Source organism: Copadichromis virginalis, linkage group LG1, assembly GCF_057382275.1.
Source record: "Copadichromis virginalis isolate Kocher_CV1m ecotype Utaka linkage group LG1, C_Virginalis_male_GT1.1, whole genome shotgun sequence".
Lineage (NCBI taxonomy): Eukaryota > Metazoa > Chordata > Actinopteri > Cichliformes > Cichlidae > Copadichromis > Copadichromis virginalis.
Window position 1 is genome coordinate 8,187,804 of NC_140618.1, and position 14,410 is coordinate 8,202,213.

At 41.7% G+C, this 14,410-nt stretch overlaps 1 protein-coding gene across 1 annotated transcript in view; it reads left to right on the forward strand.

The window, feature by feature from the left end:
* The window catches only part of LOC146718271 (synaptosomal-associated protein 25-A-like), a 40,245-nt gene that overhangs the window by 11,348 nt on the left and 14,487 nt on the right, over positions 1 to 14,410 (forward strand). The window contains exons 2-3 of the mRNA XM_085442922.1: positions 6,142 to 6,248; positions 8,294 to 8,335. Coding sequence (XP_085299048.1) covers positions 6,177 to 6,248; positions 8,294 to 8,335 — 114 coding nt within the window. The 5' untranslated portion in view covers positions 6,142 to 6,176. The remainder of the gene's footprint in view (positions 1 to 6,141; positions 6,249 to 8,293; positions 8,336 to 14,410) is intronic.

Genomic DNA, 14,410 nt, shown 5'->3' on the forward strand with positions numbered 1-14,410 from the left:
ACTTGCATTAGTCCTGTTCAAAATAAAAACCACCTGGCTAATTCTGGTCCCCCTTGTCCCAGTAAAACTGGTCAGAAATACTGGACCTTTGTCTCAATGTATCTGCCACCACAGGCTTATATACTTTAAGTCATACTTGTTATGGAATTGGGCGTTTATCCTGTCATCTGGCATGGTAATAGACGCTTAAAAAGTTTTAATGCAAATTCTTTTAGTGTTCTGGCAAAAAAAAGAAGAGAAATAAAGCTGCTATCGTTTAATCTTAGCATATTCCCAAGCACATAATTACTATTTCATGCTTTCCAAACATGTTCTTGAAGCTGTTTCACCAACATCCATTATTGATTTTTCTTTTTTTTTTTTACAGTTGAGTGCTGCTCCTTACTTTCTTGTAATGATTATGAAACCGTATTTATCAACAGCACGAACAGCTCAAGCAGTGAATTCAAAACAATCTCAGTTCCACATTTTTAAAAATTCCAAAATGAAAACAAAAGGACCTAAAGAATTTTGCATAATTTTTGCACGCTGCCGATGATCTCTGACTTGTCGCAGCAGATGGCTGGATGCTTGCTCGTGGTTGGTCGTTTGATTGTTGATCTGGTTTTACCACATATTGTTGACACGGCCCCATCTGACAACAGAGGCTCTCTGCAGGTTTATGGGTAGCCCGTTGCTGCCCACGAATGTCAATGTTCTGCCACCGCTAAACAACAATTTCCCCTTTTAGTCTAAACACTGACTGTGTCCCTATTCTGTAGCCACAGCACTGTGCAATGTACACATAAGTGCTGAGCGTCTGTTACTCTTTGGAGTCGGTGTGTACATCTCTGTTGACTGGGTGAATGTTTTCACACTATTGATGCTGAAGTGACTGGCTGCAAGTCTCAATAGATGCTGGTGATGTGATTCTACAAATTCATATCTCACGCTAGTCTGTGAATGGCGACTTGTTTTTGTATTGAGCACATACACAGGGGTGATAATGATGATGTTTAAGAAACTTCAAAAGTAGCTGGCTAGGTTTGCCATTTTTAAAAACGTCGCTATTGTGTGAACTAGAATGAACTAAACAATTGAGTGTTGCTGTCCTTTTGAGTCAGCAGCAAAAATACAAGTTGGTTTATTATTTTTATAAAATGAGTAATAACTCACAATAAGATTTTATGGGAGCAGGTCATCTTCACCCATCGTGGGAAGTAGAAAAAAGCAAGGTTGAAAAAAAAGGAAAAAAAAAGTCCAGCTCACCAGCGGCCTTTTGATTTAGAAAATGAATGGTTGTATGCTGGACATGCAATACACTGTTTATACTGTTTATTCACTTCAGTATCAAAAATACGATATGATTGAACTGTATTTAAATGAAAATGTACTTTAACATTAAAAATTAATGAACAAGATGTTTTTAAATTTATAAAGTTTCGATGGCTTGAGAAGGAGGGTGAGAAAGGCCTCAGTCAGTATAGGAAAGAAGTAGAAGAGGCTGTGCAATGTGTGAGTAAACAGGAAGCTCTGCCACTGCAAAGAGATAAGCAATCAACGGCTGATCAATAACACAGTGGACATTACACTGGGGTAGATGTGTTGAAGTGTAGTAGGAACAGAAAACATAGAGCATGTTTGAGAGTACATGTGAGAGTACAGGCCTGACACGACTTATAATACTGTTTAATTCAGGTACTGCTGCTGGTCAAAGGGTTTGTAAACACACTCAGACATGTTTCACTTCAGAGTATGACGATTAATGGTGTTGTATTTGATAATGGGAAGGGCCAAAACAACAGTTTTCTACAGTCATTGGTAGTGACAGTGGCAGCCAGGAATATAACGTTTTGAAAGAAGTGGCAGCCCCTGTATTTTAACTAATATCATTGTATTTGGCATGAATGTCAAGAGAACTTATTCCCCCACCACTCCAAATCCAAATCAGTAGGCTACATGTGAGCACAGAGTGATGAAAAATGTCTTGTGGGATATGAAATAAAACTGGGAAATTTGTGTCGAGGAACATTAAAAAAACAAACACACACATTGGGATGCACAGCAAGACCTAATTTTAGTCAGATAATCAATTAAAAAAGACACCGATAGTACACAAACAGCAAAGAAGCCCAGTTTATTGGCTCAGTGTAATGGTTGACACCCAGCAGATACTGACTGGGACAGCTGCCACCCCACTCACAGCTGTTATGAAGGGGAAATTAACAATACGGGGTAAACTATTTGTTTGTCACCAGCCTGTTAATATGATTTTTAATGCAATAAAGTTTGTCTCAGACTTGGCCTCAAATGACACCTAGAAGAACTGCAGGCTTTCTCATTTCTGTTAGAAAAGTTTGAAAAAATACACATAAAAGGTGACTTCAACAAGGTTTTTTCATAATCTGAAAGATAACCCGTAATGCTGTTGATCTGTAAACTAACTCATTCTGCTGTTGCACTCAGTGTAAGCAGCTCTCCATTATAGCATTAGTCACATGGCTAAAATGTAAAATGTCAACATAAATATTTTAAAGCAAAATTACATACAAGGCTGAGCAGACACAACACACACATGTGCGCGCGCACAGAGCACGAACGAGGAAAAGGACTGATTTTTCTCTTTCCGTTCCATCTTTTTTTCCCGGCACATGTTCAATTATTAACGGCTGTGACGACTCCATTGGGATCGAGGCAGAGGCGGACAGACAGAAGGAGGGGCAAAAATAGGCAATATTTTATCAAACATCCAGCTGTGGCACTAACTGACCATGCTTGATTGATGGCAGAAAACCTCATTTGAATGTCTCAAAAACTGGTCGTTTGTGTAATTTATGAGAAATTCAGAGTTTTACATTGTCATAAAACATGAAAATGATGGTGACTTACAATCAATGTAGAAAAATAACTTCCACTTTTAATCATGAGCATACATGCTATTTTGCAGTGGTAATCTAATAAAAATCCTCCACCACAAAGCTTTATAGAGTGCAGAAACCAACGGTCTGTTGGTCCCTTTGCTATACTTTACGCTGCAGTAGATTAGCTTACATAAAGCTTTAATGATCCTGAATTGAAAGCTGCTGGGTGGTTAAATATATATCAGCAACAAGCCTCATCACAGCAAAATCTCTTCAATGTGATTTGTGCAGTAGAAACAAAAATTCATTACACTTATAAATGAGATCTGCTCAGACCTGATTCTTTGCCTCATTGCAGGCATAATTGAGTGAAGGAAACAAAAGCATCTGAGCTGGTTTCTTTTGTCTCCTCAGCCTCTCATCAGTGCCGTCCCAACCAGCAGCAGACTTACTCTGTCAGACTGCGGAGTAACAGCCACATATATTTTTCATGAACCATACCTCCGGCTCTACTGTGTGTGGCTGTATGAAAAACTGCCTGGCAGTGCATCAGAGCAAAAAAAATAGACCCCTGTCTCCTGTCCTGACTCTTTCTTCTAACTAGAATCATCATGGCACTCCTCCCTCGTTCATCTTAAATGATCACTGGTTCCAGAGGAAGAAGATCAGGGTTAGCAGGGTAGTGGCTTGAACTCACGGCATCCGTCACAGCAGTGTTTCCATGATACTTTTCTGGTTATAGCAGTTCACATATGTTGTTTTCTGCCCCTAAAATTGGATTATAGTGCAGGTGGTAAATGTTAATTTTGCCAAGCTTTAACTTCAGAATTCTGAAAGTCAGTAAAAAGCACCTGTATCAGAGAGAGACCGAGGTTCCGTTCTCTCATGATTCCTATGTGGACACTGAAATATAATCCTTGGACCTCTGGAATTAAAAAGTTTCCACTCATCTTGATTGTGCACATAGTTTGATCGGATCTAGGTACATCCGAGGACAAGGGAAGCAGTGCTGCTGGCTGTATTCTTTTTTTCAATGCAGAGATTAAAGATTACTGCTAACACCTGTGCCTTTGTCTGGCTTACTTTAGTTTGGAGACAGTAGCAGAATTAGGTGACCTTTCAGCTTGTGAGACACTTTTTTTTTTTTACAAAGCGTGGTCAGTCTGTGTGTGTGTGACTGAGATTCACACTCAGTTCTAACATGTACACCTCCACGTGCGTCATCTCGGTATATTTAAATCGTGAATTCAGCTGTTTTCTCAGTGCAGATGGGTTGTGTGTTTATAGGTTGCATGGTAACACTAAATGTAAATGGGATATCTTGCTTTAATTTGAATTGGATCAAATGAATTTAAGTCTGTGCTTCCCTGCCTTTGCACTGCCAGGATGGTTCTCCAGAACTGCTTTTTGGATAGAGAGCTAAGTGCTAAGTAATTTTTATTGTGTTTGATTGGCAGTAAGAATTGTATTCAGCAGGTTGAAGGTAGTTGTGGTAAATGTCTTGTAACATGTTGCTGGATTTTAGTTTGCAGTCATACTTTTACTCAAACGTTAAATCCTATGTTACAGTGGGGAAAAAAAGTATTTAGTCAGCCACCGATTGTGCAAGTTCCCCCACTTAAAATGATGACAGAGGTCAGTAATTTGCACCAGAGGTACACTTCAACTGTGAGAGACAGAATGTGAAAAAAAAATCCATGAATTCACATGGTAGGATTTGTAAAGAATTTATTCGTAAATTAGGGTGGAAAATAAGTATTCGGTCACCTCAAACAAGGAAAATCTCTGGCTCTCACAGACCTGTAACGTCTTCTGTAAGAAGCTTTTCTGTCCCCCACTCGTTACCTGTATGAATGGCACCTGTTTGAACTCATCATCTGTATAAAAGACACCTGTCCACAGCCTCAAACAGTCAGACTCCAAACTCCGCCATGGCCAAGACCAAAGAGCTTTCGAAGGACACCAGGAAAAGTATTGTAGACCTGCACCAGACTGGGAAGAGTGAATCTACAATAGGCAAGCAGCTTGGTGTGAAAAAATCAACTGTGGGAGCAATCATCAGAAAATGGAAGACATACAAGACCACTGATAATCTCCCTCGATCTGGGGCTCCACGCAAGATCTCATCCCGTGGGGTCAAAATGATCATGAGAACGGTGAGCAAAGATCCCAGAACCACACGGGGGGACCTGGTGAATGACCTGCAGAGAGCTGGGACCAAAGTAACAAAGGTCACCATCAGTAACACACTGTCATGTGGTCAGATGAAACCAAAGTAGAACTTTTTGGTATGAACTCAACTCGTCGTGTTTGGAGGAAGAAGAATACTGAGTTGCATCCCAAGAACACCATACCTACTGTGAAGCATGGGGGTGGAAACATCATGCTATGGGGCTGTTTTTCTGCCAAGGGGACAGGACGACTGATCCGTGTTAAGGACAGAATGAATGGGGCCATGTATCGTGAGATTTTGAGCCAAAACCTCCTTCCATCAGTGAGAACTTTGAAGATGAAACGAGGCTGGGTCTTCCAACATGACAATGATCCAAAACACACCAAAACACGCAACAAAGGAGTGGCTCCGTAAGAAGCATTTGAAAGTCCTGGAGTGGCCTAGCCAGTCTCCAGACCTCAACCCCATAGAAAATCTGTGGCGGGAGTTGAAAGTCCGTGTTGCTCGGCGACAGCCCCAAAACATCACTGCTCTCGAGAAGATCTGCATGGAGGAATGGGCCAAAATACCAGCTACTGTGTGTGCAAACCTGGTAAAGACCTATAGTAAACGTTTGACCTCTGTTATTGCCAACAAAGGTTATGTTACAAAGTACTGAGTTGTATTTTTGTTATTGACCAAATACTTATTTTCCACCCTGATTTACGAATAAATTCTTTACAAATCCTACCATGTGGATTCATGGATTTTTTTTCCACATTCTGTCTCTCACAGTTGAAGTGTACCTCTGGTGCAAATTACTGACCTCTGTCATCATTTTAGGTGGGGGAACTTGCACAATCGGTGGCTGACTAAATACTTTTTTGCCCCACTGTAGATAATCCTTCCAACTCAGAGGTCACTCAAACTTGGGCTGAGTCCTGAAGCAAAAACACTCCCACTAATGACAGCATCATGTGTCTCTTTGTTTTGTTTTGCTTTTTAATTTGAACAACAACTTACTTTCAGAAATCAGATTCTTCCCTGTGATTTGTCTGCTGTTCAAAGCATCTTTTGTGCAATAGATTTTGTTGTGTTGTTGGTGCACTAACCCTGCTTCTCCCCTTCTTCTTCTCTCTATTTTTCTAGTTTTTCTTCTTTGACGTCAAAGTACAACAGTCGTCATGGCAGACGAATCGGACATGCGCAATGAGCTGGCCGATCTGCAGACACGTGCAGACCAGATAGCTGATGAGGTACAGTAAGAGAAACATGTTTTTTAGAGGTTTTTGTTGTTGTTGTTAAAGTGTTTTTCATTTCTGTTCTACACATTGTTGTTTCTTAAGACTCCTCTAAAAGCTCATGATCAGACAGTTTTTTTCATATTTGTGGCTCTGTATCATGCCAGTGAAAAATGATATCCTAAATATGTATATACTAGGTGTTCTCCTCTCCTCTGGATGCATAAGCCCCACCCACCTGCTGTTTAAACCATTTATAAACACAGGATAGCCAATCAGAAGAAAGCTGGAGCCTGGCTTTGAAGAGACTGGAGCTAAAACTGAGGATTAGATGCAACTGAGAATCAAATCCAAAGCTACTCTAAAAGAATAAAACTATATAAGTGAAAATGAGCAGAATAAATCCACTTTAAAGAGATGGGATTTACAGAAAAAATATTTCCTATAAGGCTGAAAATATATAGTAGTAGTATAATAGAGTATATTTTTTATCTTTAATTTACAATATGTGACAGTTACACTGTAATATTTCTCATAGATATAAATTGCTGCTTTCCTGCAATATTGACAGCTGCCTGAATATTTATTACAATCTATTCTCTATTTTTCTGTCAGTGTGAAATGAAGATCCATTCAATTTAGCCCATTATTGGCTGACGCTGTTCCTTTCTATCTATTGTTTCTCTGTGGTCCAGATAGATTGAACTGTTAGCTGTCAGACTCCAACTCCACCATCCAGACAACAACTGGCAACAGTAGCACTGCCTCTTTTATGCAGTTAGGTCCATAATTTGTAGAACAAAGACACAGTTGGATTTTAAATCAAACAGTGCAGACTGAAAGACGTCGTTCTTTTTCTTTTTGTTGTGCAGACTCAAAGACTGCACTTAAATCACACCATGGTTATTTGATTTAAACTCACCTGTGGTGGTTTTCAGGAAAAACCATAAAACCTGCGTCTTTGTCCGATAAATTATGAACCTAATGTATTTCATGTGCTGCTACGTTGAAGCTAATCGAGGCTGCAGAGCAGAATAAGGACTACTGTTGCCAACTGTATCTAAGATGGTGGATCTGTAGTCCATTCACAGGATGATGAATATTATTTACAATAACTGTAAATTTTATCGTGAATAATTTATTTACGAGAACAAGCCTGTGCCCTCTGCATCTTTAAATACAAAGTAAAAACAATCCAGCTCTGTGTGAAACACTGCGATTCCAAATCATTCTGCTATTTATGAGCTATTGTTTAAAAATTTACTTTGTAATTAATCACTTACATCAGCTACAAACATGCAGAGAACTCCTTCAGGCAACAGCGCCAAGTTTTAACTAATGATAATGTAGCTCACTGGCAAAGTTACCACATAAACAGGGAACAAGCATAAAAACTGAAATCTCCAGTAAAAACTGATTTTTCTGTGACATTCCAATTATAATTTGACATTTGAAAATGGACCGTTCTCATAAGGACACAAATGTATCTCCAAAGCCTGCAAGCTGACAGATACAGCTGCTAAAGTGACCTCAGCTTGTTTCAGCATTTGGAGCTCTAAGAATCTTTCATCAAGAAAGTGCTTTTTTTGGATAAGGAAGAACTCTGCCCTTTTTTAATGAGATGAGAGGAGCTCAGGAAGAGCAGATAATTCCATGCTGCAGAATAATGGATCAGCTCAAATGGCATTATTAAACATTCATGAGGAGATAATGTAGGGCCAGTGATGGGAATAGAGGAAAGGAAAAGAGGAGAAATGGGTGGAACGTTAGATTGATAGAGCAACAGGAGGCAAAGCAAATAACAGTAGGAATCATGGAATCAGACAAGAGGAGAGGAACATCTAGGTGTAACTATATTACTGAGTGACACTCATTCGTCTTACCATATTAGTGGTCCTCCGTTCTCCCTTTCCACCTTATGTTTTTAATACATTTTCTACGTTAACACACTGAGATGTTGTTGAGAAATTTGTTACAGGTGCCACACCGTGTGTCTGTGTTTGCTCTCCTTTGGACTCTAAGTTAATCCTTTGCTAATCTTTCTCTTACTCTCCCTGCAGTCTCTGGAGAGTACTCGGCGCATGCTGGCTCTTGTGGAGGAGGTGAGTCCAGTGATTCAATGACACACATCACATTAACAGATACAAAAGACATGAGAGAGAGAGAGAGAAGCTGATTTACCAGAACTGTGAGATCTTCTTGTTCTTGTACATGCCCCTCGCCTGTGCTTCTGCTTAATGTCTAAGGTTGAGTTTTCACATGGATTTACTTGGTTAGTCAGTCCCAAAAGATCTACACTTGGCCTACTAAACTTTCTATAACTTCCACAAAGTAGTATTCTTTGACCCTGTACTTAAATACCTGATGGACCTCCTCTTCTTCTTTTGAGGACTTGCACTTGTGCATGTCCAGTGCATGGTAGAGCTCCTCCACTGTGTCACAATAGCAATCCTTAAACAATTCTGAGCAAAGGACAAAAGATTTGCTTGAGTAGGACAGTGATGAACACTAGGTGTGCTAGTGTGGCCAGAAAATGTTGTCAACATGCTGTGTGATAGCTATGGCACACCTCACAGTTAAAATGGCTTGCAATAAATGTCGTCCATCAGGCTTGTAAGCCTGGAAGAACGATAACTGTGCTCCTGTTTGCACTACTGACCTGATTCTGAGGCTTTGAACCCATTGATTGTTTCAATGACGACTGCTGTTTAGCCTGTGGATCAACATTTATCATAACAGATGATCCTCAACAAACAAGTTAGATGAGTTTGATGGATTAAGTTTCACAAATGCACAAGTGGTCAGAACAAGACTCTCAACAGAGGGATCTAAAAATAGCAGGATGCCAAGCGCTGAACACTTGCTGAAGTACACTAACTTAATCAGGAGGTCAATATTTGGAGAACTCTGCAGTATATATATATATATATATATATATATATATATATATATATATATATATATATATATATATATATATATATATATATATATATATATATATATATATATATATATATATATATATATAGTTCCAAATCTATACTTATTTAGATTTCTCTCTTATGGTACAGTATCATTTGAATTACCTACGATGCCTAAATTACTTGTCATTCCATTGAGCCAGGAAAAAAAACAAGATATTGTTGTTTTTACTTTTAGCTTACATGTCAGCAGGATATTCTAGCTTTAAGTGCTACCAAGATGAAAGCAATAAACAGCTGTTCATATGTCCTTTAGTTATCGGTGTATTCACACTGGCTGCAGAAATGGAGACATGGCTTCACACTAACCCCTGGACAAATGACCATGTCTAATGAGAGAAAGCCATGAGTGACAAATGGAAGTCCTTTGGGAGACCTACTCTACATACCAAGCTTTTCATTCACATCGAAAGAAATTAAATATGTGTCCCTGAAGGGTTAGCATGCTGATACTGTATTAATTTGGTTCTACAGTGTGTGCTTCTTCTGTAAAGATTAAGTGTTATTTGTAGGGTAGCTATGATTTGAAAAATGATGCGTTTTGAAGGATAATCCCACTTATTGAAGTAATCCTACTTATTAAAATAATTATTTTCTTTATTATTAAAACAATAGAAACTGACAGATTAAAAAACAACCTTGTATAATAAGTCTGAACATTCACTTTTTTCTGGCACCATCCTACAGATTAGTCACAGTCACTGACGTATGTGTAGTTTTAGCTCAGATAATTTATTTCTATCTTCAGTATGAGCCACATGTGTATTGAAAGTCATGACATATTCAAACCAAAGACCAAAAACAGGATAGATGAGTAAATCAGGCGAGTGTCTGTTGAGGGAGCGGAGAAGATATAAAATGACAGAAGCTAATAGTCAGGAAAGTATATAATTAAAATAAACTTGCATCCATCTTCAAGATCCCAGAATAAAATCTTAGGCTGCTTTTCTGACTAAGTTCCCCTTTTATGCTCAGATGTTTAATTTCCAGTTGTAAAAATTTCCAGTCAATTCATCATTATTATTCCTGAGCCATTAATTTTCTGCCACTTACAGTCGGTGATGTAATATGTCGTTGTCTCGTGCAAATTGGACAGGAGCAATGAGCGACATGAGCGCTGTTTTGTTTTAATGACTGATAAATGAGCGAGACAGACACAATAAAATGACTGTTTGTACAAAGAGAGTCAGCCAGTAGATCAGGTGAAGAAGACATAGACAGGGTGAAAACAGACGAGCAAAGGTATAAAAGCAGAAGACAAACCTCTGCACAGCTGTTATATAATTATGTGGCTTTTCAGCATCTACTCTGAATTCAGGTGTTAACATGATTTTCAAAATGATCCTGCGTCATTATTTTTCGTCTTCCTTTTTCTTTAATATTGGCATTTAGAAACACAAAAACAAAACTCCACTTTTAGATGAAGGCTATTTTTTATCGCTGAGACAGTAAATAACCAAACTGAATTAATACTTGTAAGTGCACAGTTTCCTCCATATCAGATGTAAAAGTGTGGTTAGTAAACCTGCATTAGTGCAGACTTGGAGGGTTTTTAAGGCACTTCAATTAAGTCTAGTTGGTTGGAAAGAGCTCTTAATGTGGCTGGCCCTCCATGCGAACCCACAAACTGAGTGAAAGTGTGTAAGGAGAGCTTGGCTCAGAAGGGCCAGCCAGGCAGACTGAAGTGCGGTTTGTAGCTTAAATAGGCCACTGCTAATGTGAAGGACAGAAATAAACCCAGACCTGTACCATTATCTTGGTGCAAACACATCACATTACACAATGTCATAGCAGAGTGTAGTAAGAAACCTCTAATGTGTATTGAACAACTCATGTCGGACATTGTAGAAGATTTCACTGTGCCTGGTAGTCACTGGCAGGAAAACATTACGTCATGTAGTGTGATATAACATGACGCTGGTAGGTGATGTGGAAATCATCTGCAAATGCTCTTTAAATAACTGAAAACTATTAGACTTTGTGGTTTAAAAAAAGCTGAACAGGCTGTTTGTTTTCTGCAAAACTCTTAAGGTTTTACTTTTCTTTGATTTTGAAATTCACTGATTAACAGCGAAGTGGTAAATGTATCATCTAAATAACAATAATAACAATCCTGTAGCAGCAGCGGAGCGATGTAGAGAGAAGAATAAACTCATGCAGCAACTTGAAAAGGTTTCATAAACGAGGACCCGCAGATTATTAAAGTCTTTATGAAAGATGTTATCGTCATGTCAGGCCTGTAGGAAGAGAAATGAAAAACTGCTCCTTGGTTTGTGATACGTGAACAAAGCAGATGAGAGCGGTGGAAATGAAGTAAAAGAATGAAAGACGGAGATGAACACGAGTAGATCAGACGAGGGGAAATGTGAACGATAAACAGATGGATATAAAGAAATCTGTGAAGGACATAAAATTGGATTTCAGTGTCTCTGTGAAGCAGATAATAACACAAGAGATCCGCTGGACAGACCTGGTGCACCTAAACGCGTAGTGAGGGTGTGCTGGGAACGTCTAGCAGAGGCCCCAGTCTGCGAGATCTTCAACGCACACCTCCGGCAGAGCTTCAACAGCATTCCGAGGGAGACTGGGGACATTGAGTCCGAATGGACCATGTTCAGCGTCTCCATTGCCGAAGCTGCTGCATTGAGCTGCGGCCGCAAGGTGGTTGGTGCCTGCCGTGGTGGTAATCCCCGAACCAAATGGTGGACACCAGAGGTGAAGGGAGCCACCAGGCTGAAGAAGGAGAACTATCGGGCTTGGTTAGCCTGTGGGACTCCGGAGGCAGCCGACAGGTATCGACAGGCCAAGCGGAATGCGGCTCGGGCAGTGGCTGAAGCAAAAACTCGGGTGTGGGAGGAGTTCGGAGAGGCCATGGAAAAAGACTTTCAGACTGCCTCGAAGAGATTCTGGCAAACCGTCAGACGTCTCAGGAGGGGAAAGCGGTGCTCTACCTGCACTGTGAATAGTGCTGGCGGAGCGCTGCTGACGTCGACTGAGAAAATTGTCAGGCGGTGGAAGGAATACTTCGAGGACCTCCTTAATCCCACTGACACGTCTTCCGAGGAGGAAGCAGAGTCTGGGGATGAGGGGAATGACCCGCCAATTTCCGGGGGCGAGGTCACTGAGCCAGTTAAACAACTCCTTTGGTGGCAGAGCCCCTGGTGTTGATGAGGTCCGCCCCGAGTTCCTGAAGGCTCTGGACGTTGTAGGGCTGTCCTGGTTGACACGCCTCTGCAATGTTGCGTGGAGATCAGGGGCAGTACCTGTGGACTGGCAGACCGGGGTGGTGGTCCCCATCTTTAAGAAAGGGGACCGGAGGGTGTGTTCCAACTACAGGGGGATCACACTCCTCAGCCTCCCTGGGAAAGTCTATGCCAGGGTGCTGGAAAGGAGAGTTCGTCCGTTAGTCGAACCTCGGATACAGGAGGAACAATGCGGTTTTCGTCCTGGTCGCGGAACACTGGACCAGCTCTTTATCCTCTCCAGGATACTTGAGGGTGCATGGGAGTTTGCCCAACCAGTCTACATGTGTTTTGTGGACTTGGAGAAGGCATTCGACCGTGTCCCTCGGGGTGTCCTGTGGGAGGTGTTGCGGGAATATGGGGTGTCTGGCCCATTGCTACGGGCTATTCGATCCCTATACAACCGTTGCAAGAGCTTGGTTCGCATTGCCGGCAATAAGTCGGACTCATTCCTGGTGGGTGATGGGCTTCGCCAGGGCTGCCCTTTGTCTCCGGTTCTGTTCATAATTTTTATGGACAGGATTTCTAGGCGCAGCCAAGTGGCGGAGGGCTTTCGCTTTGGTGGCCTCAGAATCTCATCTCTGATTTTTGCAGATGATGTGGTTCTGTTGGCTTCATCGGGTGAAGGCCTCCAGCTCGCACTGGAACGGTTCGCAGCCGAGTGTGAAGCAGCGGGAATGAGGATCAGCACCTCCAAATCTGAGGCCATGGTTCTCAGCCGGAAAAGGGTGGAGTGCCCACTCTGGGTCGGGGATGAGTTCCTGCCCCAAGTGGAGGAGTTCAAGTATATCGGGGTCTTGTTCGCGAGTGATGGGAGAAGGGAGCCGGAGATCGACAGACGGATTGGGGCTGCAGCTGCAGTAATGCGGACGCTGCACCGGTCCGTCGTGGTGAAGAGGGAGCTGAGTGTAAAAGCGAAGCTCTCAATTTACCGGTCGATCTACGTCCCTACCCTCACCTATAGCCACGAGCTGTGGGTAGTGACCGAAAGAACGAGATCGCGGATACAAGCGGCAGAAATGAGCTTCCTCCGAAGGGTGGCTGGCCTCTCCCTTAGAGATAGGGTGAGAAGTTCGGCCATCCGGGAGGGGCTCAGAGTAGAGCCGCTGCTGCTCCACATCGAAAGGAGCCAGCTGAGGTGGTTCGGGCATCTGACAAGGATGCCCCCTGGGCGCCTCCTGGGTGAGGTGTTCCAGGCATGTCCCACCGGGAGGAGGCCCCGGGGCAGACCCAGGACACGCTGGAGATATTATATCTCTCGGCTGGCCTGGGAACGCCTTGGTATTCCCCCGGATAAGCTGGAGGAGGTGGCTGGGGAGAGGGAGGTCTGGGCCTCTTTGCTTAGGCTGCTGCCCCCGCGACCCGGCCCCGGACAAAGCGGATGAAGATGGATGGATGGATGGATGGATGGATGGATGGAGATCCGATTTGATGAGCGGTGTCAGGCCTTAAGTCGGAGAGTAAACTACACAAGATGAACATGCTATTTTGTATTCATACAAGCTGTTTTTATTAGTGAAGTGATATGAATTGTAAATTATAATCTAAGCCTAAATAGACGTATAACTAATAGTTTTACCAATGAGGTACACTCACTTCAACCCACAAACTAACAACCCATGTTTTCAGCCGTTATTGTGGTATCGTTATTGAATCACAAGGTAAATACGTGAAATGCATCAGCGGTATTGTGAGGGGCAGAAAGCAATCCCATAGCTAGTTTGATGAAGCTTTTTAATTATGACCTTTATTATTTAGGCTAGATTAGACCAGACTAGTATCGAGGTACCTTTATGTGCCATGTGAGCTGGAAGTAAAGTGTGGTTATGCAAATCATGTTTTTTTCTCAACTCTAGCCAAGTAGTTTTAGCGCCTAATGTAACCAAATTAATTTAGAAAAAAATGCCATGCAGGTTGCTGTGTGTTTCCCGTGTGTTTGTACCCCAGCCCA